Source organism: Arachis hypogaea, chromosome 13 (assembly GCF_003086295.3).
Source record: "Arachis hypogaea cultivar Tifrunner chromosome 13, arahy.Tifrunner.gnm2.J5K5, whole genome shotgun sequence".
Lineage (NCBI taxonomy): Eukaryota > Viridiplantae > Streptophyta > Magnoliopsida > Fabales > Fabaceae > Arachis > Arachis hypogaea.
In genome coordinates, this window is record NC_092048.1 from 141,010,047 (window position 1) to 141,035,532 (window position 25,486).

At 36.5% G+C, this 25,486-nt stretch overlaps 1 protein-coding gene across 2 annotated transcripts; it reads left to right on the top strand.

The window, feature by feature from the left end:
* Positions 1-20,536: 20,536 nt before the first annotated feature.
* LOC112792306 (large ribosomal subunit protein uL3) lies at positions 20,537-24,700 on the top strand. Of its 2 annotated transcripts, XM_025835491.3 has the most exons (5): positions 20,537-20,782; positions 20,975-21,065; positions 22,528-22,638; positions 23,166-23,470; positions 23,829-24,700. In XM_025835491.3, exons 2-5 carry the CDS (start codon positions 20,981-20,983, stop codon positions 24,495-24,497), a joined length of 1,170 nt encoding a protein of 389 aa, XP_025691276.1. In that variant the 5' UTR covers positions 20,537-20,782; positions 20,975-20,980; the 3' UTR covers positions 24,498-24,700. The 2 variants fall into 2 exon arrangements, with proteins under 2 accessions (XP_025691276.1, XP_025691277.1); XM_025835492.3 differs by lacking the exon at positions 20,975-21,065 and having other exon boundaries at positions 20,562-20,782.
* The last annotated feature ends 786 nt before the right edge of the window (positions 24,701-25,486 follow it).

The window sequence follows — 25,486 nt, forward strand, 5'->3', positions numbered from 1 at the left end:
CTTTGATGATATTTTTTTATTGCTGCTAATGGGTTTGTCAAGAAGAGCATATGATAAAAATAAGCTAACATACACGATTCCGTTAGTACGAAAGGCTCATATGTAGTAAATAGCATCGAGTCTAGAGTTTTATAGGGCTACTGAGAAGTAACACCTGACGACTGGCAGTGATCCAGACCTGCTAGAAATTGGATTGTTACAACTTAAAATCAGAGCAGTTCGTTCCTAATAGAGCCTGGGAATGGACTGACTATGCTTCGTTACATACTCAGCTTTTTGTTTTCTCATGCTGTTAGGGTATCTTCGTTGATACATTTAGCATGATCGTCTACGAGCGCTTGTTCAAAAATTATTCACACTTGACCTGATATGTTAAGACTGATCACCTTGATGTAGATTGTTGGGAATGAATAAGACCTCAATGACTGTGAGTAGACGAACTTATCAATATAGGATTTCTTGCAACACATGCGATTAGCAGATATACTGCCATCATAAAACTTTTAAACGCTGATGACCACATTTGTGTGGGACGCATATGCTGTACTTAGAAGTACGGTTGACTGTTAAATGCTGGGATAGGAATAGTATGAGAATGGTAACGATGAATCCAAGACAGCTCGATGTGAGTGATGCACAGTGGAAGCGTGGTGACACGAGATACGAACGTGAAGAGTTTCCATCGACTTCGCTTATGGATGACCTTAGGATCGAACTCCTTTCCGTGTAACATGAGTAATGCCTTAATATAGTACCATAGTTAGGACATGTTCTTCTTAAGAATTTTCAATCCTTAGGTATACTCGAAGTTTCGAGGGTAAAACTTTTTGTAATGTGGATAGGATATAACACCCCAATTCTCCACATAATTATTCTTAGAAATTCTGGGATGAGAAATTTGATAAATATCTGAGAATCACCTCATCATAAAATAATAAGACGGATTTAGACTTGATAAGCGAAAAGAATAGATATACCATATGAGATAAAAATGTATCCTAAGCTAAAAATCATACCAAACAAACTTAACCCTTTCATAATCAAACCGGTTTTTCTCCATTATAAAGTCACAGTTTTCTTTTTTCTTTCTCCACATTTTTTTATCAAACATCACAAACACTATGTCTTTAATTATTCATTATGAATTAATTAAAGAAAAGTATAAATATATCATTAAGATTATTCAAATATGAACCAACACATATTAAACAATTTTTTTCGATTCAACCGAACCATAGGCATACCTATCATCAAGAACCTAATCATGATTAAAGCCCTAATCTTCTTCATCCTTTCTTTGAAAAAATGAAAAGAGAAACCCCCAACCAAGGTTATACCTCTTAGTTTCCTCGTGTGATGATGGGCCCTGGTTAGGTGTTCTCTGGAGGAGGAACCACGCAACTCTCTTCACCACCTCATCCCACTTCTTCTTCTCCTATTTATATGTCCACCGCTTCTTATGGGTCTTCTTCTTCAAATGCAAAAATAGAATCAGGAACGAGAGAGCAGGAGAACAACAGAGGAAGTAGGAGTGATGCCAAAAGAAAGTTAAGGAGGAGTCTTTCCAATTCTTCTTGTTCTCCAGCAATCAGAGCAACAAGAAGAGCAGAGTGATGGCATGAGATGGAGCTGACCGAAGCTAAGGAGGCACACCCATCTATTTTTTATTTTTCTCTGCTGATTTTGTTATAACGGTTGCAAATCACAAGCAGGGAAGGAGTCTTGTTCAAAGCAACAAGCGAGCAAAATTTCCGTATTTGTGTTCATCAAAGAAAGTAAGGGATAGGATAGATAGAATATTATGTTTGCTGCTACGTGTACTTGTGATGATTTATGGTTCATTATGTGCTTGATTGATGAGTAGTGCATATTGAATTTCTATTATGATACGATGCAGAAAGTCAACGTTTAATTATGTATGTGCACTTGTAAAAATGTGAATTGATGAGTCTGAGCTCTTAGGACTGTGCTAATCACTCTAGTAACTTTGATTAGTCAAAAGAAAGATAGAATTATGATTTTAGATGAATTTTAGGCTTAGATATAAAATTTGGTATGTGAGGTTGTTAAATTACTTAATGCAGAATTTCTGCATATTTGGCAACGACTTAAAATAAATAATGGGAGCAGTCTAGACTACTTTTTTGAATGAAATTGTTTTTTGTAGTTGCTGTTGAATTTTCTGGTTTTTCGGTTCTGCAGTGTCATCTTCTAACCAATAGAAATTTCGATTTAATTAACATATTAAGTTGCTACTAAAGAAATTTTGAAGGTCTGTAAGTCTATTTTGATTGAGTACAAATTTCATGTTCATAGCTATTTTGTAGACTTAATTAAGTCTCTTGAAAGTTGGGTTGCTTGCTGGGAATTCTGAATTGATTTATGAAAATAGGGAATCACTTCCAATTGACAATTAATTAATCAAATAAAGTAATATAAATCTGAAACTTATTTGATCTGAAACTTAGGGGTGTTGAGTGTAATCTCACCAAAATTTAGAAGCAACAGATTAGAATTGTAATTATTATGAATTTTATAAAACACTGTTCCTTGTTATTTTTCTGAATCCTTATGAGTGTAGTAGCAGAATTTTAAAACTTTGTATAAATATCAATTCTAATCTAAATAAAGTAAAACCTAATTCAAATTAAAGATTAGGATCTCTAGAATGACATTACTAAGAGAGATAGTCCGTGCGTAAGCTTTCGCAACATAAAAATCACATAACAAGACAGCAAGGTGCTGTTCCAAAAATCTAGAAAGGAAATGAGAATCAATGTTGAGTAATATGGTGATGTGGAGGTATGCTTAGTTATGTGGTGATGCGGAGGTATACATATTTATAAGGTGATGTGGAGGTATGATGAAAAGAAAGGAAATGAGAATCAATGAATCAAATATATAATTAAAAATGGATAATTATTCCTGAGAATTATATGTTTGAATGAGTCTTTGGGCCAAACTGCTAATGCAGAAGTGCTTGCCTAACTGATAGGCTAAGGTTGCTAATGCGGGAATATCCGCCTAACTGAGAGCTATAATGAAGAAGATAATTGAGAATTGTTTGTTTTACTGGGCCTTTATGCCAAATTGTTAATGCGGAAGTACCCGCGTAATTGATAGCCTAAGGTTGCTAATGCGGGAATGTTCGGCTAACTGATAGCCCGTTTCTTACTGTGATGCACATAGAAATGTTATTATAAAGAAGCTTAACTCACACGGGTAACTGTGATGCCAATGTATCCTAACTAACATGGGTTCGCCCATGATGATACCAATGTGCTTGACTTATGTAACACCCTAATATTCAAATCCTTATGCTCAAGTCATAAGTGAATGATATTACGGTGGTACGACTCTCAGGCGGATTTTTAATATATAAATATAGGTAAATTCGAAAGGAGTATTAATCGAGAAGCCTGAAAAGAGTAGAAATAAAATCGCGAAGACGTATCACTCACGTTTCGATAACAAAAAAATAAAACGTGAAGCCGAAAGCGATATACGGACAAGGCATAAAGGAGATTAAGAGATAGATAACAGATAGATATATATAACATAAGTAAATAGCCACTAGTCGCGACCCACGAAGTTTAGGCCGGCTAGGGTACAGTATGAAAGTAGTTGACAACAGTATATCCTAATCTCTCCCAAAGGAAACATGAGAGCCTCTATAGGCAACTTCAAAAGAGTTCAATACATAATATAATCTTTTCAAAACAAAGGTGGGGAGATTCTAAGCAAAACACAAAGTAGATAAAATAAAGATCTTCGCCGTCTCTCAGACGAACCACATCTCACTTCTGAGCACCTGGACCTGTATCTGAAAAACAAGAGATATATACGGAATGAGAACCCCGGGCCCATGGGTTCCCAGTACGATAAAAGTGCCAAATAAATACAATGCAGTGCAATAAAAACTCGTTAAGCATCCTAAACTCCTTTTCACCAAATATCCAGCCTAGATTCTCACTAATCCATGAATAGGCAACTGTCGTAAGGGGATACTAAATCTAGTTCATGTTACACATGTTTCCCAACTTGCTGACTCTTCCACGAATCAGACTCAGAATCATAAGCAAAACCATCACCAGTTGTTCTGCCTCAGCAATTCTATATCAATACATCATACCCTCACATGGAGCTAGTGAAACCACATCACAGCGTCTACCCAAGGAGCTCAAATTATCTCATCAAGAACAGCCCTCAACATCCACCGACACCAACATGAGGGATCTCTTAGTTGTACAAACACAAGAAATACAGGCAAGTAATACACAAATAAGGTAGAAGTAGAACAAGTAGCACATAATAAGGTAACATAGCATATATGATGTAGAAATCCAAAACAAATAGGCAAACCCAAACAATTCAAACATATGCAAATGATGTATGCCTGTCCTATGGCTGATGATATCATCTGTCGGTTATATAGCCAACCCGACATGTCCTGGTAGCTAACCATTGGACAGAAATACCCCTTGCGGAGCATTGCGAAGCAAGTAGGTTTGAGCTACAACCCCCTTGCTACTACCTGCTCAACCCAGAGCCAATGGAACAACCACTACTGCGGCTACTACCCAGGCGGGTGTTTAAAAGCTCAACTTGGAGCGAGTGGATTCACCACTACTACCGCTACTACCCAGGCGTCACAATCTCTAACCTGGAGCAAGTGGGATGAACCACAACCCTTGCTACTGCCCAGGATCTCAGAATATACATACGTTCAGTTTAAAAGCAATCCTCATTGTTATCAAATCTCAAACATTAACCTGGAGTAAGCGGGACGAACCACCACCCCTTACTACTACCCAGGTATCACAAATACGTTCATTCAAAACTCCATAATTAAACTCATTTATCATAAACATTCTCATACCCCGAGCAAGTGGACAACGCCACTGCCTACTACCCAGTTTCACACATCACATTTCAACATTTTTCATTATTATCCATTTTAACACATTCATTCATAATCATATATGCATTTATACTCAGCCATAATCAATAATGGCTTTGCCATAACCCGGCAATAACTCAGCCATTCGGCTCATGGTTCAATCAAGAACCAGCCATTTATCAATAAATATAGCCCTTCGGCTCATGGCATACACGGTACTTCCACCGTCATCCTCCATATCTCATATAATCATTTTTGATCATCATTGATCACAACTTTTCCTCTTGCTTCATTCGTAAGTTACCACATCCACTAGCTCCTTCCTCATTGCTAGGCATATCATAAAGATTTAATACATAAGGGGTGAGATCGGAGGCTTAGAAGTATGAGATTTGGATTTTAAAACTCAAAAATCAACTTTGGCATGAAAACAGGGCCACGCGCACGCGTACTTCACGCGCACGCATGGATGGCCATAGAGCTCATTGACGCGTATGCGTCATACACGTGGACGCGCGGATTGAAACACAGCCAGACGACACGTACGCGTCAGCCACGCATACGCGTGGGTGCATTTGAGCCCCAGGCACAAAACTGGCACAACTCTGGCACAACTCTCGGAAAAATGGATGGGCATTGGGTGCAGCGCATCGACGTGCACGCGCACACCACGCGCACGCGTGGATGGTGCCTTCTTGAAGAACGACGCGTACGCGTCAAGTGCGCTTACGTGTGGAGGGTCATTCTGCTAAAAATTTTTCTAAGTTAAAAGCTGCAGAATTTACAGATTCAACCCCCAATCTTCCGACGGACATAACTTTCTCATTTTAAATCGTTTTTCACCCAATCTTCGAACGACTTGGACATCCTTGATCCAATTTCACTTCTAAATAAGTTTGGCACAAAACAGAAATCCGCAGTTCAAGTTATGTCTCGTCAAAGTATGTCCAAAAATCTTGTTTTCACTCAAAACTGCAAAGTGCCATTTTCAAAACAAGTCATTTCCAACTCTTTTCAAAATCAACCAAAACATGCCAATTTCATCCCTTTTCTTTGAAATTAATCAAAGTATATCAAAATCGACATTAAGCCTCCTCAACTCATACACTAACACATTACCACAATTCACAAAACCGCCATATAACCATTTTTACCCATTTCAAACAAATGGCTAAATTACAAATACATTAACATGTCATACATCCTTCCTCATCCCAATTTCCAACAATACTATTTCCAATCAATCATCATTATATATAATCAATATCATACTCACTATCACATGGTTTCACCCACAAAGCAACCTTAATCATTTCTCAAGCATATATCACAACATACATATCTCTCATGCATCATCATACCATCAAGGCATCAATAATCATGATCACATATATGACCACATAACATACCTCAACCAAAACCAAACATACCTCATCTATACAACTTCTCCCAAAATTACCAAATTCCACACTTCAACTCCTCAAACCTTATTATTCAATAACCAACCCAATCATTCATATATTCATTATCTGAAATTCATCCAATCACTTGTGTCATCATACAATGCACACATCAACTTACCTTCCTTACCTCTTTCCGGCCTCCGGCCCAAGATTCATGGCCTCCGGCCCAAGTTCACAATTTAAATACATAAACCACAAATCAATACTCATTACCAATACATCAAATTCTCAATACACCAAGCATACAAGACCACACAATTTTCAACCAAATCATTAATTCACATTACATACCAACTATGCATATTAGCACCAACCATTTACATAATCTAAACTTAATCCTAGGGGCATCTAGCCTAGGAATTCTCATCACACCACACAGTACTTAAATGAAACTTAAACCGTACCTCTTGTAGCCAAACCAATTGAGCCTCTTCTATGGAAGTCTCCACCAACCCTTAGCTCCAAGCCTCACCAAAGCTCCACAAGCAACACCAACTTCCCAATTGTGCATCAAAATCACCAAATACACTAACATAACCAATTTCACATACATACATCAACCTAAGGCTCATAAAAATGACGGTTTGAGCACTTCTTACCTCAGCCCATATGAAGTAGGGATAGAACCCACTTAGAATCTATGTTGGAGTATCCCTAAATACCCAAAATCACAAGATTTCAATACTAACTACCCAAAAATGTGTAACAGTGGGGAATTTCGAAAACTGAGCATAGATGAATGGAATACTCACCACAAAACTTAGATAGAATTGTAGAGGATGAGAAGAGCGATGCGTGGCCGTAAATGGCTCGTCAATCGGAGCTCCGTAGCTCAAGTTATGGTGGTTTGAAGATCAAAGAGAGTTAGGTTTTCTCTCTTCTCTTCTCTCTTCTCAATTCAGCGCCCAACACCCCTTCTTTAGCGCAAAATGAGCTGAAATGCTCATAACTAATGTTTATATATGTTGGGTCTTAGGCCCATATAGGCCCGGTTCACTTATTTTTGTCCGTTGGCCCAATTTTGGACCAAAACCTTTAAGATTAGCGCTCTAAATCGCACTTCTAACATTTCTACCTCCCCTAATTATAATTCCTCATTTCTTAATCCTATTTACTCATAATCAATTTTCTCAGCTGCAGTACCAGACAGGTCTCAGCCGGTACTACCGGTCAAAATTTCACTGCGCGCTTTTACGCAGAAAACTATGTTTTCCGACTCGGAAAAATTCACTGAATCCAAATATCATATTTAAATCATCAAATTCCAATTGCCAAATCTTCCAACCATATTCGCTCCTATTTAACTTATTATTTAATTAATTTTGGTTAGACCGGGTATTACATTCTACCCCCCTAACAGAAATTTTTGCCCTCGAAAATCTCATCCATCACTGCAAGTACGCGAGCGTAGTCTGCCTTTATATCCAACGCATAACAGTTCCAATGTCTTTTTACTCTGCGCGCTTCCGCTGCCGCGCTCTGATTTCTCTATCTCTGAGGGTCTCGGTCATTCGTTCAACGCCGACCAACAGCCTCGTTCCTTACTTTTATCGTCTCATCAACTCACACCTTATTAAATCTTAAATCATGTCATCAATAATATTGCCATCATCGTTAATCATAGCCATCAGCCCACATCACTATAATCAATCAAAGCTTTCTTTGTTTTTAGAATTCAATGAGTTTGGACTAACAAGCTAACAAACTCTTAAGAATCCTCTCTCCTTAATAATCTATAAAAGCTTTCGAGACACATCTCTTTTGTTGAAGTTACTCAGATCAAAAATCATTTTCAAAAACATAACCAACACTCCTTCAAATTTTTGGGAAAAATTTCAACAACACCTCCCCAAAAATTGGAGTTTACCACCCGTCACGGGTTCCCTCAAACCAATCTCAGTACCGCATCAGCATTGCAATTTAAAGGTTTCCAAACTATTCCTCTGAAACTGATCATTATAAATCTTGATCTAAATCCAAGGTCACCATGACCAAACATCATAGCACTCATCTCGCGAACACGACAACTTGCACTCAATCATCATCTAAATTCGATTACGCATCAATGATAATTTCCTTATCTGTTTCAGAACCATCAAGGCTCACAGCCGCAATTAATTCCAATTATCTAGAATCATTATCTGCATAAGCTCACTAAACTTTTAAGTACTCAAAGCATAAAGCATTCCTAATCATACCCCACTTTTCCTTATTATTACCATACTATGCTAACGCTTTAGCAAGCTTCTGCTATGCCACTTTGATTTCTCGTCAAGTATTAGTTCCATCACTTATTTCTTCAAGTACTAAACCACAACTTAACTTGACTGACAATTCAAATCAACGTTTCCAAATCCATCATTTAGGACCATCCCTTATCTATTTAAATCAAAGGAACTAAAAGTCACGGGTTCAATCCATTTTACCAAAAGTCCAGAAATCAACCAACTACATAACAAACACAACACATCATTCTCAACAGAAAATTATTTACATCACAGGCATTTATCCATTGTATTAAGGCAAATCCTTACTCGGACCATTCGGTTTGCTTCTCAGTCTAATATTAAGCTCGACATTGCCAGTTTTACTGTACATGCGGTATTATAAAATCACGCACTATCCTTTAAGCTTGATCATTGCAATTACCTCAATCTTACTGTCGCAATCAGCCCGCATCCTGACCCTCTCCTTGTTGGCAATTTCTTGATACATGCCCTGGTAACCCGCACTTGTAACATACATCGAACCCCAATTGGCACGGCCTATTTGGGTGATGACTTCCACATCTCTGACAGCTCGAAACATCAGAAGCAGTCACTGCCCGTTTTCCCTTACCGTTTCTTTGGGACTCCTCACTCGTCACAAAGTTATTCCGTCCTTGGGGAAAGTGTTGTATGTATCCTCTCCCCTTAAACTCTCGACCCCTTGGTGCGAATCCTTGGTTGTGCTCTCTATGACTTCCTTTCTCTGCAACCATCCTCTTCACACACTCTTCAGCAATTCTGCTCTTATTCACCAACTCTGAAAAAGTTCGGATCTCCATTGGTCCCACTGAACTTAAGATGTCGCTCCGGAGTCCTCCTTCATACTTAATGCATTTCCATTCCTCGAAGTCTCCCGGAGCTCCCTGACACATGCGGGAGAACCTAAATAGCTCCTCAAATTTGTCTGTATACTCAGATACGGACATAGCACCTTGCTTCAGCTACAGTAACTCCAATTCCTTGGCAGTCCTGGCAGAAATCGGAAAGTACTTCTTATAGAATTTCACCTGGAAGGCATCCCAAGTGATAGTATCATCCCCCTGCTGCAGGAGGTGTCGGGCCCCTTGCCACCAATGCGATGCTTCCCAAGTAAGCAGATAGGTATCAAATTCAACACACTGCTCCTCGGGTACCAACTGCGCTTGCAACGCTCGCTCCATAGCCTGAAACCAAGTGTCAGCTTCAGTCAAATTGGTGGTTCCCTTGAACTTAGGTGGGTTAACCTTTAAGAAGGTTGCCAGTGTCATTGGGCCCTGAGCTTCACTTCCGCCATTGCCATTATTATTTATCTGCTGCCTAAGAGCCTTCGCAGTGGCCTGCATAGCAGCAACCATATTATTTTACGCCGCCATAAGGTTTACTGGATTATTCGGGTTGATTTCCGGTTCCTGCGTACTAGTACGATCTCTCTCACGTATCCGACCGGGTCCACGAGGCGCCATCTGGTTCCTATACACACCAAACAATTGATATCAAGTTGATCAGTCTCAATATCGGAAGTATAGTGCTTCAAAGTACCAAAGGTACACTCATGGACTTCATGCTAGATGTATCAGTTAGATACCCTAACTAGCACAGGCACAGACTCAGAGTATGCATTGAAGCATAAGCAGTTTCCTCCCTCAGGCTCACGAGGACGAACTGCTCTGATACCATAATGTAACACCCTAATATTCAAATCCTTATGCTCAAGTCATAAGTCAATGATATTACGGTGGTACGACTCTCAGGTGGATTTTTAATATATAAATATAGGTAAATTCAAAAGGAATATTAATCGAGAAGCCTGAAAAGAGTAGAAATAAAATCGTGAAGACGTATCACTCACGTTTCGATAACAAAAAAGATAAAACGTGAAGCCGAAAGCGATATACATACAATGCATAAAAGAGATTAAGAGATAGATAACAGATAGATATATATAACATAAGTAAATAGCCACTAGTCGCGACCCGCGAAGATTAGGCCGGCTAGGGTACAGTATGAAAGTAGTTGACAACAGTATATCCTAATATCTCCCAAAGGAAACATGAGAGCCTCTATAGGCAACTTCAAAAGAGTTCAATACATAATATAATCTTTTCAAAACAAAGGTGGGGAGATTCTAAGCAAAACACAAAGTAGATAAAATAAAGATCTTCGCCGTCTCTCAGACGAACCACATCTCACTTCTGAGCACCTGGACCTGTATCTGAAAAACAAGAGATATATACGGAATGAGAACCCCGGGCCCATGGGTTCCCAGTACGATAAAAGTGCCAAATAAATACAATGCAGTGCAATAAAAACTCGTTAAGCATCCTAAACTCCTTTTCACCAAATATCCAGCCTAGATTCTCACTAATCCATGAATAGGCAACTGTCGTAAGGGGATACTAAATCTAGTTCATGTTACACATGTTTCCCAACTAGCTGACTCTTCCACGAATCAAACTCAGAATCATAAGCAAAACCATCACCAGTTGTTCTGCCTCAGCAATTCTATATCAATACATCATACCCTCACATGGAGCTAGTGAATCCACATCACTGCGTCTACCCAGGGAGCTCAAATTATCTCATCAAGAACAGCCCTCAACATCCACCAACACCAACATGAGGGATCTCTCAGTTGTACAAACACAAGCAATACAGGCAAGTAATACACAAATAAGGTACAAGTAGAACAAGTAGCACATAATCAGGTAACATAGCATATATGATGTAGAAATCCAAAACAAATAGGCAAACCCAAACAATTCAAACATATGCAAATGATGTATGCCTGCCCTATGGCTGATGATATTATCTGTCGGTTATATAGCCAACCCGACATGTCCTGGTAGCTAACCATTAGACAGAAACACCCCTTGCAGAGCAAGTAGGCTTGAGCTACAACCCCCTTACTACTACCCGCTCAATTCAAAGCCAGTGGAACAACCACTACTGCGGCTACTACCCAGGCAGGTGTTTAAAAGCTCAACCTGGAGCGAGTGGATTCACCACTACTATCGCTACTACCCAGGCGTCACAATCTTTTACCTGGAGCAAGTGGGACAAACCACAACCCTTGCTACTGCCCAGGATCTCAGAATATACATTCGTTCAATTTAAAAGCAATCCTCATTGTTATCAAATCTCAAACATTAACCTGGAGTAAGCGGAACGAACCACCACCCCTTACTACTACCTAGGTATCACAAATACGTTCATTCAAAACTCCATAATTAAACTCATTTATCATAAACATTCTCATACATGGAGCAAGTGGACAACGCCATTGCCTACTACCCGGTTTCACACATCACATTTCAACATTTTTCATTATTATCCATTTAACACATTCATTCATTAATCATATATGCATTTATACTCAGCCATAATCAATAATGGCTTTGCCGTAACCCGGCAATAACTCAGCCATCCGGCTCATGGTTCAATCAAGAACCAGCCATTTATCAATAAATATAGCCCTTTGGCTCATGGCATACACGGTACTTCCACCGTCATCCTCCATATCTCATATAATCATCTTTGATCATCATTGATCACTACTTTTCCCCTTGCTTCATTCGTAAGTTACCATATCCCCTAGCTCCTTCCACATTGCTAAGCATATCATAAATATTTAATACATAAGGGGTGAGATCGGAGGCTTAGAAGTATGAGATTTGACTTTTAAAACTCAAAAATCAACTTTGGCATGAAAACAGGGCCACGCGCACGCGCACACCACGCGCACGCGTGGATGGTGCCTTCTTGAAGAACGACGCGTACGCGCCAAGTGCGCCTACGCGTGGAGGGTCATTCTGCTAAAAAATTTTCTAAGTTAAAAGCTGCAGAATTCACAGATTCAACCCTCAATCTTCCGACGGACATAACTTTCTCATTTTAAATCGTTTTTTGCGCGTTCTTCGAACGACATGGACATCCTGGATCCAATTTCACTTCTAAACAAATTTGGCACAAAACAGAAATCTGCAGTCCAAGTTATGTCCCCTCAAAGTATGCCCAAAAATCATGTTTTCACTCAAAACCGCAAAGTGCCATTTTCAAAACAAGCCATTTCCAACTCTTTTCAAAATCAACCAAAACATGCCAATTTCATCCCTTTTCTTTGAAATTAATCAAAGTATATCAAAATCGACATTAAGCTTCCTCAACTCATACACTAACACATTATCACAATTCACAAAACCGCCATATAACTATTTTTACGCATTCCAAACAAATGGCTAAATTACAAACACATTAACATGTCATACATCCTTCCTCATCCCAATTTCCAACAATACTATTTCCAATCAATCATCATTATACATAATCAATATCATACTCACTATCACATGGTTTCACCCACAAATCAACCTTAATCATTTCTCAAGCATATATCACAACATACATATCTCTCATGCATCATCATACCATCAAGGCATCAATAATTATTATGATCACATATATGACCACATAACATACCTCAACCAAAACCAAACATACCTCATCTATACAACTTCACCCAAAATTACCAAATTCCATACTTCAACTCCTCAAACCTTATTATTCAATAACCAATCCAATCATTCATATATTTATTATCTGAAATTCATCCAATCACTTATGTCATCATACATTGCACACATCAACTTACCTTCCTTACCTCTTTCCGGTCTCCGGCCCAAGTTCACAATTTAAATGCATAAACCACAAATCAATACTCATTACCCAATACATCAAATTCTCAATACACCAAGCATACAAGGCCACACAATTTTCAACCCAACCATTAATTCACATTACATACCAACTATGCATATTAGCACCAACCATTTACATAATCCAAACTTAATCCTAGGGACATCTAGCCTAGGAATTCTCATCACACCACACAGTACTTAAATGAAACTTAAACCGTACCTCTTGTAACCAAATCAATTGAGCCTCTTCTATGGAAGTCTCAACCAACCCTTAGCTCCAAGCCTCACCAAAGCTCCACAAGCAACACCAACCTCCCATTTGTGCATCAAAATCAATAAATACACTAACATAACCAATTTCACATACATACATCAACCTAAGGCTCATAAAAATGACAAATCACAAGGGTTTGAGCACTTCTTACCTCAGCCCATATGAAGTAGGGATAGAACCCACTTAGAATCCATGTTGGAGTATCCCTAAACACCCAAAATCACAAGATTTCAATACTAACTACCCAAAAATGTGTAACAATAGGAAATTTCAAAAACTGGGCAGAGATGAATGGAATACTCACCACAAAACTTAGATAGAATTGTAGAGGATGAGAAGAGTGACGCATGGCCGTAAACGGCTCGTCAATCGGAGCTCCGTAGCTTAAGTTATGGTGGTTTGAAGATCAAAGAGAGTTAGGTTTTCTCTCTTCTCTTCTCTCTTCTCATTTCAGCGCCCAACACCCCTTCTTTAGGGCAAAATGAGCTGAAATGCTCATAACTAATGTTTATATATGTTGGGTCTTGGGCCCATCTAGGCTCGGTTCACTTATTTTTGTCCGTTGGCCCAATTTTGGACCAAAACCTTTAAGATTAGCGCTCTAAATCGCACTTCAAATATTTCTACCTCCCCTAATTGTAATTCCTCATTTCTTAATCTTATTTACTCATAATCAATTTTCTCAGCTGCAGTACCAGACAGGTCTCAGCCGGTACTATCGGTCAAAATTCCACTGCGCGCTTTTACGCAAAAAACTATGTTTTTCGACTCGAAAAAATTTACTGAATCCAAATATCATATTTAAATCATCAAATTCCAATTGCCAAATCTTCCAACTATATTCGCTCCTATTTAACTTATTATTTAATTAATTTTGGTTAGACCGGGTATTACAACTTACACAGTAGAGAAACCATATTCGAGGTTCGCTCCGAGTAAAGTCGGGTTGCGGGTAGACAACCGACGCATGAGCTCATGGCCTGGGCTAGGAATAGGCATGCATCATAAATTCTTTGCGCATTTGATTGTGATTGTTTACTGTTCATTCTTCCTGCTATGTGCTATCTGCTTCTTGTTAAATTTTTATTCTCTAATTCTTGTCTGTATTTTTTAAATTATATGATTTCTAATTTCTCCAAAGCTTAGAATAAGATAGTAAAACTCGGAATAACAGTTATAGAGAGTTGCATAAAAAACGACGTCGACCCCAAAGGAAGACGCCACGAAAGAGTTATATCAGAGCCTGCAATACGGGAATAGCTGAGAGACTTAGTAAGCGAGTCATTACGTTAGAATCAGAACCCTAGGTCTTACAAGAGGGATAGGATTTCCGCGCTACACCTTACTGGGAACCATATAGGTTCTCACCCCTTCCTTTTCGCGTTTTCCCACAGATGGAAAATTTTGACTTGGCTGCCGCCACCAGAGTTCTATTTAGAGAGGTATCAAAGAAGCATGTGTTTCGGACCCTACAGAAGATGCTCGAGACTAGTTCTGAGATGATGTCTGCCGACTTGTGCCCTAATGGTGGAAAGAACGTAGGATAGATGGTCTTTGTTCCTTAGACGTTGCCTTCCCTCACTTTTGTAGCATTTTTTAGGGGTAGGACTTGATACTTTCTTTTCATTTGTTTGTCCGGGTACCAGTTTAGGGGTTTTCTATATGAACCAGGTATATGGAAAGTTGTCAGTTGTATATACGTCTATATATATACGTATATCTAAGTACGTCAAGTTTGTGTGAACTAACTTTAGATGTATATATGCATGAGAAATTTCTGTAATCTTGTTGCTAATTTAATTTTGCTGTTAATTTGGTATTTATTTTATATTGTATATCTCTGATGATGTTTTTGGTTGCTGCTAACAGGTTTGTCAAGAAAAACATATGATAAAAATAAGCTAACATATGCAATTCCGTTAGTACGAAAGGCTCATGTAGTAAATAGCATCGAGTATAGAGTTATATAGAGCTACTGAGAAGTAACTCCTAATGACTGGCAGTGATCCGGACTTGCAAAAAATTGGGTCGTTACAGCACACAAACAAGACTGAATCATGAACAAAAACATATCCACAATCAATTTTAGATCACACAACGTCGTTAATATGTTTCTTCTTCTTTGTTGTTTGATATTTTCTCCTCTTTTTTTTGGTTTTATTCCTTTCAAAAGAATAAATAAAAAATAATTTTGAGAAAATGAAATAAGAAGGTGAATATGAAGAAGAAAAAGATGAAAAGAAGAAGAAGACGCAGTAGAAGATGAGGAGAAATAGTTTTGAATTGTGTAGGACAACAAGTCTAAATGCACCTTAATTCACTCAAAAAAGAATCAAAATTACATAATGAATTGCGAAACAATTAACTCAGAAATGAACCAAAATTACATAACAATTGCGACACATTGGTTATATAGAAAGATTTTAGAAAATTTTAAAAAATTCTAAAAGGTGATAGACTATTTTATAAGAATATAGATGTATTTAGAAATATGAAGAGTAGTATATAATAATTTAAAAATATTTTAAAAAATATGATAAGTTATATATTTTTAATGAAATTTTTGAACACACGATCTAGACCGACCGTTGATTAGATTTAATCATAGCCGTCTATTAAAGAGATGGATGACTAATTGATTATAAACAGGAGTGAGAGTTTGAGCTGTAGGTGTGATTTATTTATAACAAATACTTGAGTAATAAAGTATTTTTTCACTAAAAATATCTTTTTTTAATTTTTATCTTTTTTACTAAATATTGAGAATTAAATTAACTTTGTCTTAGTTTAAAATATTAAGTAAGTTCAAATAACAGTACAATAATATTAGAGTGTGTATAAAACTGTAATAATATGATGTACAAATATAATTATTAATTATAAAAAGAATTATTTTGCTTTTTAAATTGTATTGCAATTTAGTCAATATATATTTTTAATAAATATTTTATATTTTACATAAAATAATCGAATTAATAACTTTTATTGTATATCTAAAAAAGAAAAAACAAACATTTTTCTTGGCAAGGGAGGTGTTGGGAAGAATCATCACATTCCAATGTCATTAGACTAACTGTATGTCACTATCACTATTGGTTCAAACTTTCAATTATATATCAGTAATAAAGGTAGCGTTTATTTTTGGAGCAAAATACAGAGAAACATGGACAACTAATATTTAAAATATATTTAGAAGCAGAGATATAAATATAAAACACATTGTTTTTAGAATACTATTTTATATTTTTGTATTCACTTTTTTACGAATAATAATAATAGATATGAAATTTGAGAAGGTGGACACAGACTCTTTTATCAAAATTTTTTCCTTTTTTATTCATAGATATTTTTTTAGAGAAGTGCTAGGAGGCCAGCAGAATTTATAATGTGTAGCCATCAATTAGCCATCATCAATATTTTTAATGGTGTAAGATGACATCTAATGGTGTAGGATTACTTAATTCTATTTTGATAGTTAAGTGCTGACCAAATTTCAATAAAAGTGCTAGCCTCTAGATTTTTCTATTTTTTTATTATTCTACTATTATTTCTTCTTATTTTTTCTAATTTTAACTTCTTCTTTTTATCGTTCATTCAATGGAGACTTAATTAACTCTTCTACTTTATGTTACTCTATTTATTTTTAATTTTGTTACTTTAATAACGTTTTTATCTAATTGGTATATAGACAAATTTTTCTTATAATTTTCTGTACTCCTACATACTCTTATTTTTTATTAAATTAATTTGTACTTGATGTAAAAGATTTAGAATTACATAGCTATTTTAGCCATTTTACATAATATCTTAGTTTTATCTATGTTTATCCATACATAATACAGAACATTACATTATTGTCTTGTTCATCGTATTGTCTCTGTCTTGTCATATCTTATCTTGTCTCAAAAAATAAATGCAGTCTAGAGCTTAGAGTTTAATTTCCAAATTTTAATTAGGTAGAAAGCCAGAAATTGCATTCTAATTCCTAAGGTTTGTTTGAAATGGAAAAGTTCAGATTGGGATATTTGATAAAGATAGGGAACAACACTGTCTTCATAGTGGGCAAGTCCTCGTGATTCTCAATGCCAATGCGAAATATTCATTAGTTAAAGAGCTTTACATAACAAAATGCAAAATGATATGTGTAGTCCAACTTAATTATATCAAGACATCAGTGTATGGAATACTATAAAAATAGACTTTTAAGAATATGTACAGAAAGAAAGAAGACTACTCTTATTTGCCACTCAATAAACTTGTTTCCGGTGTTATAAATATTAAAGTATGTTTAGTTTACGTTTTTATTTTCTATTTTTATTTTTAGTATTTTTTATTTTGTAAAAAAAGTAACAACAATAAAAATAATAAAATTCTATTTTTTTAATTTTTTATAAAATTTAAAAAATAAAAAATACTAAAAATAAAAATATAAACCAAACATAATCCTTTAACCTTTTTTTTTTTAAAAATAATGTATGAGTAGAGTTATTAGTTATGCAGATCGATGATATCTTGCCATGATATAATGTCGTTACAATGAGAACATAAGAATTAGAGAGACAAGAGGTCACTTCTTAGTTATTGATTTAAAATTTAAATGATCGATAAGGTGAGTTTCATAAATCATTAGGTCGTGAATAATGATCGCATTTTCATTTTTCTTTGAGCAGCATTTTTTTTATCAAACACTTCAGCCTATAAATATAAAAAATAGAAATAAGGGTAAAAAATAGAAATAAGTTATTGGAAAAAAATGGTTACATGATTAAACCAAATTGAAGATTGATTCACGAATGAGTCAAAGTATATTTTTATGTAATTCGAACCTATTTGGTTCGAACTAGGTTTCCATATAAATCGAATCTATTTGGTTCGAACTGCTAAGACATAATTCGAACCTATTTGGTTCGAATTACTCACAAATTGGTCCCATCACATAATTCGAACCTAATTGGTTCGAATTACTCATGATTTAGTGCGTCCACTAATTCAAACTGGTTTGAATTACGTTCAATTGGGCTATATAAGGAGTTCGAATCAAGCAAATTCGAACCACTTCTCACTTCCCCTATCCCACAAAATTCCAGAGAAAACGACCCAGATTCGATCCGAGAAATAGTTGAACCGAAGACTCAGCTGATGGGGGACGATCCTGCAAGGCTGTACCGGTTGGACGGGGTTGCTCATATAGCCGGGGTCATCAACGACGAGGTTAGTAGATAGAAAATTTTATACACACGATTTATTTGAGTAAGTGGTTTTGCATGTGGTTTTAGTGGCAGTTTATGTTAGTGGTTTATTGTGATGGTATTGCAAATGGTTTATTTAAGATGTTTTTCATGCGGTTTAGTTGGTGGTTTAGGGTAAGGGGTTTTATGTAAGTGGTTTTATATGCGGTTGTGTTAATGGTTTATGTAAGTGGTTTATGTTAGGTGGTATAGTTAGTGGTTTATTGTAGTGGTATTGCAAATGGTTTACTTTAGTGGTTTTGCATGCGGTTTAGTTGGTGGTTTAGGATAAGTGGTTTTTTGTAAGTGGTTTTATATGCGGTTGTGTTGATGGTTTATGTAAGTGGTTTTATATGTGGTTGTGTTGATGGTTTATGTAAGTGGTATATTGTGTTAGTTTTTTTTTTGTTACCGGTATTGTATGTGGTTCTAATAATGCGGTCAATTTAATGCGCAGCCACAGCGATGCATCAGGAGCATGCGGCAGCAACAAGGCATGCCACTCGATGAGTGTTATGTTCCCTACTTGCAGATGGCCGGGTTGTACCATCTGGCTAGGCTGAACGATAGATGGTTCAGGTTAGATGAGCCCCTTGTCAGCGCCTTCGTCGAGCGGTGGCGTCCTGAGACGCACACCTTCCATATGCCCTTCGGAGAGTGCACGATCACGCTTCAGGACGTGGCGTACTAGTTGGGGTTGGCAGTGGACGGGCGTTATGTCAGCGATTGCCTTACAGATTTCCATATGTATATCGAGGGTGGACGTCCAGCTTAGGTTTGGTTCGAGGAGTTGCTTGGAGTGATTCCTCCTCCGAGCTAGGTTCAGAAGTATGCAGTAAACTGCACCTGGTTCCAGGAGACTTTCGGAGAGTGCCCCGAGGGAGCCGATGAGGAGACTGTATGCCGATTTGCTCGTGCCTATATCATGATGTTGTTAGGCACTCAGCTGTTTGCCGACAAGTCCGGCAACCGCATTCAGGTCTGTTCCTTAGTAATTCGAACCACCTTGGTTCGATTTACAACTTTAAGTAATTCGAACCAATTAGGTTCGAATTATGTGATGCAAACAATTTGTGTGTAATTCGAACCAATAGGGTTCGAATTATGATGTTGAAGTTCGAACCAAATAGGTTCGATTTACGTGGAAATATAGTTCGAACCAAATAGGTTCGAATTACATATAAGTGTGCTTTGGCTCATTTGTGAATCAATCTTTCATTTGGCTTATTCATGTAACAACTTTCCTCTCATGGTTTATTTGTGTTTTTTACCCCAGAAATAATGAACGAGGAATGTTAGGATGCTAGTATTTATAGTGAAAAAAAAAAGTTGATTTGTATTAATTTAAATACAAAGTAAATATAAAAAAAATTAAGGTGTGGTTAGTATTTTTTATTTTCGAAAATTTGTTAAAAAAGAAAGAGACAATACGAGATAAAAATAAAATCTAAAATTTTATTGTTTTCACTAATTTTTTTTTGTAAAATTTTAAAAACAAAAATATTAAGAAAAAATACAAACCAATCACACGCTAACATTTTTAGTTTAATGTTATGGATTTTGTTTTTGGTATAATATCATCATCATCGTCAATTCATAATACTATATAGAATTTAATCTTTTCTAGGTTATCAAAAAATTATTTTTTATTTTATAGAAGAGTTGATTTTTTTTAATTAAAGATCGATAAATACAATTGATATATAGTAGATATTAATTTTCATGGATTTTAGGGCCTGATGGTCATGGTTTGGTTATTTGGGGCCTAACTAGTTGGATCTCTTAGAAAAAGTTTTGATCCGAAAGCACGTTTCATTTTTAGGGCACAACACAGTTGGAAGCGCGGCGGCGTTACAGCACGATAGCACTCTATATATAAACGCAGTGTCTCATCTGAGAAACTTACCTCACTCACTTTGCTGAGAGCTGCGCATCTGATAATCGACATCGAAATCTGCTCCTTCTCGCTCTCTTTAGGTGCGTTATCAATTTTCGTCAATTAAATTTATGCTCTGATCTGCGTGCATTTGACATTGTGGATCTTAATTAATCTACTACGGAGGATATTACAATTCACGTTGCCTTTCTTGTTACTTTGATGGATCTGTTACACTTATGTCATGTTAGATATGCGTTTACGGATTAATTCTTCTTCTATGGTTGAGTTAGGTTAAGATGTCTCACAGGAAATTCGAGCACCCGAGACACGGTTCTCTTGGCTTTCTTCCAAGGAAGCGAGCTTCTCGTCACCGTGGAAAAGGTTATATGCGTCTTTGTGTTTGGTTTTTTTGTTTGAGCTAGTTAGTGAAATTAGCTGAAGTATTTAACCGGTATGTGTGAAAGAGATTTTCGGAAATGATATAACCTTCTACAGTTACATGATTTTGAACGGTTCCTATTTTTTATTTTAAAAGTTAAAAGGTTTATGGCATGTGCATTTGTTGATGCATAATCATTGAATTGCCATTTCATGTTGATGAGTGAAATTGCTTCCAGAAAGAACTGATTAGTTTATCAAGGCTGGAGTCTTTGAAACGGCCCTTCTATCCAAATTCCTCTGTGGGGATTTTTTGGAACGGAACACATAAAGGAGCCAGAGAATTGGCATAGATTTTGCCATAGGCCTTTGGTATGGAAGCATTTCTTCGTCATTGCATGGAGTTGCTGATATGATTATTGTGTTGCAATGTGTAGTTGGAAACACTTTTTTCTTTTATCATATTTGAGGTTATATCTCCTGTGAACTATATACATTTGCACATGTATATTTTCTATTTTTATTTCTAAAATATATTTTTTTCCAATGTTCAAATTTAATATGATTTTCTAATTTCTAATATTGATATTTATAGGAGGGAATATGCTGCATTACTGTGAGTTCATGTTTATTTATATGCATTTGTAGCAAATATCAAATATATTTGACCAACTTTTTATTTGAGCTGGCTAAAAGTAAGCTTTTATAGTTACATAGTTACAGTAGTAACCATGAACTTTATATCAGTCATCAAGCTAAATTTATTTTTTAATGAATTACTTAGATTCCAACCTTAAGAGCTGGTATATATTTCCAGGACTTAACTGTATGGGTTCATTTTTTTCTTCTCTCCAAGCATTTGATATGTGTGGATATTTAATTCTCCATGCTAATATATTTTGCAGGCTTTCAGTTCTGTGATATTTGTTCTTTGTGTACATTAGAAATTTTTATTGCTCCTATTATTGAAAAAGCATTTGGTAGTTAATATAAACGAGTCAAAATCAAATAATTTTTTTCTACTAAGACTGTGATTCATGTATGCTTCTAGGGTTTTAAACAATTTTTATACGTTATTATTTATAATTAATATTTAAGCATTAGTAGAATATGTTGATTACCTTGTTCACTTAAAACATCTTGCAATGGATTGTTAGCTCTCTTGCCCAAGGTAAGTAACTAATGGTACTTCCACCTCACTCTTTTGAGCAAAGGTGTTCCAGGCTATGTTTATTTTGTCTCTTTCTTGCTTCACCTTTACATGAACCTCTTTGCAATCAGAGAGGACTTTTAGTTCAAATATGTATCTGTAATTTTTAATGTCTGAATGTTTTATATCCGAAATTTCTGTAGTTTTTCCTGAAGTGCACTAATCTATGTAATTTTTCACCTGGTTGATGTGGATTGGGTTTCAATGTGTGTTTTATTCGATCCCCCTTACCTAATTTTCTTTTTGCTACTGCAGTGAAGGCTTTCCCAAAAGATGATCCTACTAAACCTTGCAGACTTACTGCCTTCCTGGGTTACAAGGCTGGAATGACCCACATTGTTAGAGAAGTTGAAAAGCCTGGATCAAGTAAGCATGTTATTTTGTTGATGTCTGTAAGTGGTCTCATGATAGCTTCTAGTTAATAATTTTGATAACATGATACTATAGCGAGTGCTCTTGTTAACTATATTGATCAGCTATGGTATTTTGCAGTTATGTAACTTAACATAATTTTCCCAGTCAATATAAAATCTTTATAGTCCACAACCTATTTTTTGTTTAAATAATTTGTTTGAACTTAAATACCATGAACAACTATTTATGAGCTATATCATTTTAGAACAATATGTTGGTTTTCTTTCCTGGCACTTGTAAACATGAATTAAATTTCAATAATATCGCCTTGTTTGATTATGTTTAATTACTAGGTATCTGTATCTGGTGTGGAAAATATTTGGGATGCCTTTTATAATCTTGTTATCCCTGCTTTTATAATCTACTCTTAATTATCACGATATGATCATTTTATGTGGATCTATTATTTTGTTTACCTACTGTGCTTTATCTCTCTCTCTCTCTCTCTGTATTATGGATCGTATTCTATGTAATTACAGAGCTTCATAAGAAGGAGACATGTGAGGCTGTTACCATCATTGAGACCCCTCCATTGGTGGTTGTTGGAGTTGTAGGATATGTGAAGACACCCCGCGGTCTTCGCACTTTGAATACTGTTTGGGCTCAGCATTTAAGTGAGGAAGTCAAGAGGCGATTTTACAAGAACTGGTGCAAATCCAAAAAGAAAGCATTTAACAAGTATTCAAAAAAGTATGAGACTGAGGAGGGGAAGAAAGATATTGAATCCCAACTTGAGAAATTGAAAAAATATGCAACTGTCATTCGCATTCTGGCTCATACACAGGTAAGTCAATTAATTCTATTTGTCTGATATCTTGCATCTTCTCATGTAAACGTTTGATACATTTGGGAAATTTGTGAGAGGTGTCCAGTAAAGTTGAGCGAGTCATACATATACAATGCCTTTGTGGCACTATTCAACCATGACTCGGTAACCCATACATCTTTCTTACATAGCTTACTTTTGATGGTGTCTTTGCCATATGGTGAATAACTCTTCTTAATTAAATAAGTAGTATTTGTTTATGATGTCAGGTTTGTTTGTGTTATCTAAAGGATCTCTCTTTTTTCTTAAATGATTTACAAGCCTCTCCTTCTATGCTCTGACGTGATGTGTTTATGTATTTTTTGGTTTAATGAAGATAAGGAAGTTGAAGGGTCTTAAGCAGAAGAAGGCACATTTGATGGAGATCCAAGTCAATGGTGGGACTATTGCACAGAAAGTGGACTATGCTTATGGCTTCTTTGAGAAGCAAATCCCAGTTGATGCTGTTTTCCAAAAAGATGAGATGATAGACATCATCGGTGTGACCAAGGGTAAAGGTTATGAAGGTGTTGTAACTAGATGGGGTGTCACTCGCCTTCCACGCAAGACACACAGGGGTCTAAGGAAGGTTGCTTGTATTGGTGCTTGGCACCCTGCTCGTGTTTCTTTCACAGTTGCTAGGGCTGGGCAGAATGGATATCATCACCGAACTGAGTTGAATAAAAAGATCTACAAGCTTGGCAAGTCAGGTCAAGAATCACATACTGCCATCACCGAATTTGACAGGACGGAGAAGGAGATTACCCCCATGGGTGGTTTTCCTCATTATGGTGTGGTAAAGGATGATTACATTATGGTCAGGGGATGCTGTGTTGGACCTAAAAAGCGGGTTCTGACTCTTCGTCAGTCACTATTGAAGCAGACCTCTCGTGTGGCTCTTGAGGACATCAAGCTCAAGTTCATCGACACCTCTTCCAAGTTTGGACATGGGCGTTTCCAGACCACTCAAGAGAAGCAGAAGTTTTTCGGTCGCTTGAAGGCCTGATTCGTTGCTGTTGTAGTATTTTTGCTGTTTGTTATATTTATATGATCTATCAGAACATTGGTAGTCCAAAATTAAAATACTAAAAAGGGGGCACTTTTTACAGTGATGTCTTGGCTTGGAACACTAGTTTTTTTTTTTTAAGTTTTGTCTGAATTAATTCGGGTTTTGCATGGATTATAATTAAAATATTAAATTATTTCGAATTACTCGTTCTATTTTATCTTTATTTGGAGAAGTTTTTGTTTATTTTATAAGCTCTGAAGAAGTTTCAAAAATAATTACGGTTAATTTGGTTTAATTTTTTTTGTTTAAAATAAGTATCTTCTTGTTAATGATTTGGTAATTAAAAGATGATCAATTCTTAAATTTCCTATTTTTAAAGTGGGACATGTCGCACATTTATCATCCAGAAACTTCCAACAGTTCCTCAACCATCAATGTTAGTGACTGTTTCGACCCTGTGACCGGTTGCCAACAGGTTGCCCTGATGATGTGTCAGGTAGAGGCTGAGTTGTCAACTCCCCCTCCCTGCAACTGAAACGGCGTCGTTGCCTTGGATTCAAAATCCCCCTCAACATCGTGGTACATTTACTGTAATCTCTTTCTTCTTTTCACTCATTCACTAAAAAGTCCTAACACTTCATCTCCCACCATTGTTTTCCTCCAGAACCATTGCACGAAGCTAGAACGGAACTTTGGCATATTGAAATCTGCGACGAACGTGTGGTGGAGTTAGTTGTTAACTATGTGAGACGGCAGTGAAAGGTTAGTTACTACGTGTGGTGGAGTTAGTTGTTGACTGTGTGAGGCGACAGTGAAATATTAGTTACTTTTTTCGATTTTGACGTTGTTAGTTGAAGAATGTAATTGTTTTCCATGCATGTCTATGAGGGGTGTGAACTGCTTTACGTTCGTATTGATCAGTATGATTAATGGATAAAGTGGTTTTAGAATAAACTCTATTTTTAATTATGGTTTGGTAATGGTAG

What these genes read in the sequence shown, in the direction of transcription:
- LOC112792306 (XM_025835491.3), top strand. Translation starts at nt 20,981, where the DNA reads ATGTCTCACAGGAAATTCGAGCACCCGAGACACGGTTCTCTTGGCTTT. An exon ending in TTCTCGTCACCGTGGAAAAG is followed by an intron (nt 21,066 to 22,527) that starts GTTATATGCGTC and finishes TTGCTACTGCAG; the next exon opens with TGAAGGCTTTCCCAAAAGAT. An exon ending in AGTTGAAAAGCCTGGATCAA is followed by an intron (nt 22,639 to 23,165) that starts GTAAGCATGTTA and finishes ATGTAATTACAG; the next exon opens with AGCTTCATAAGAAGGAGACA.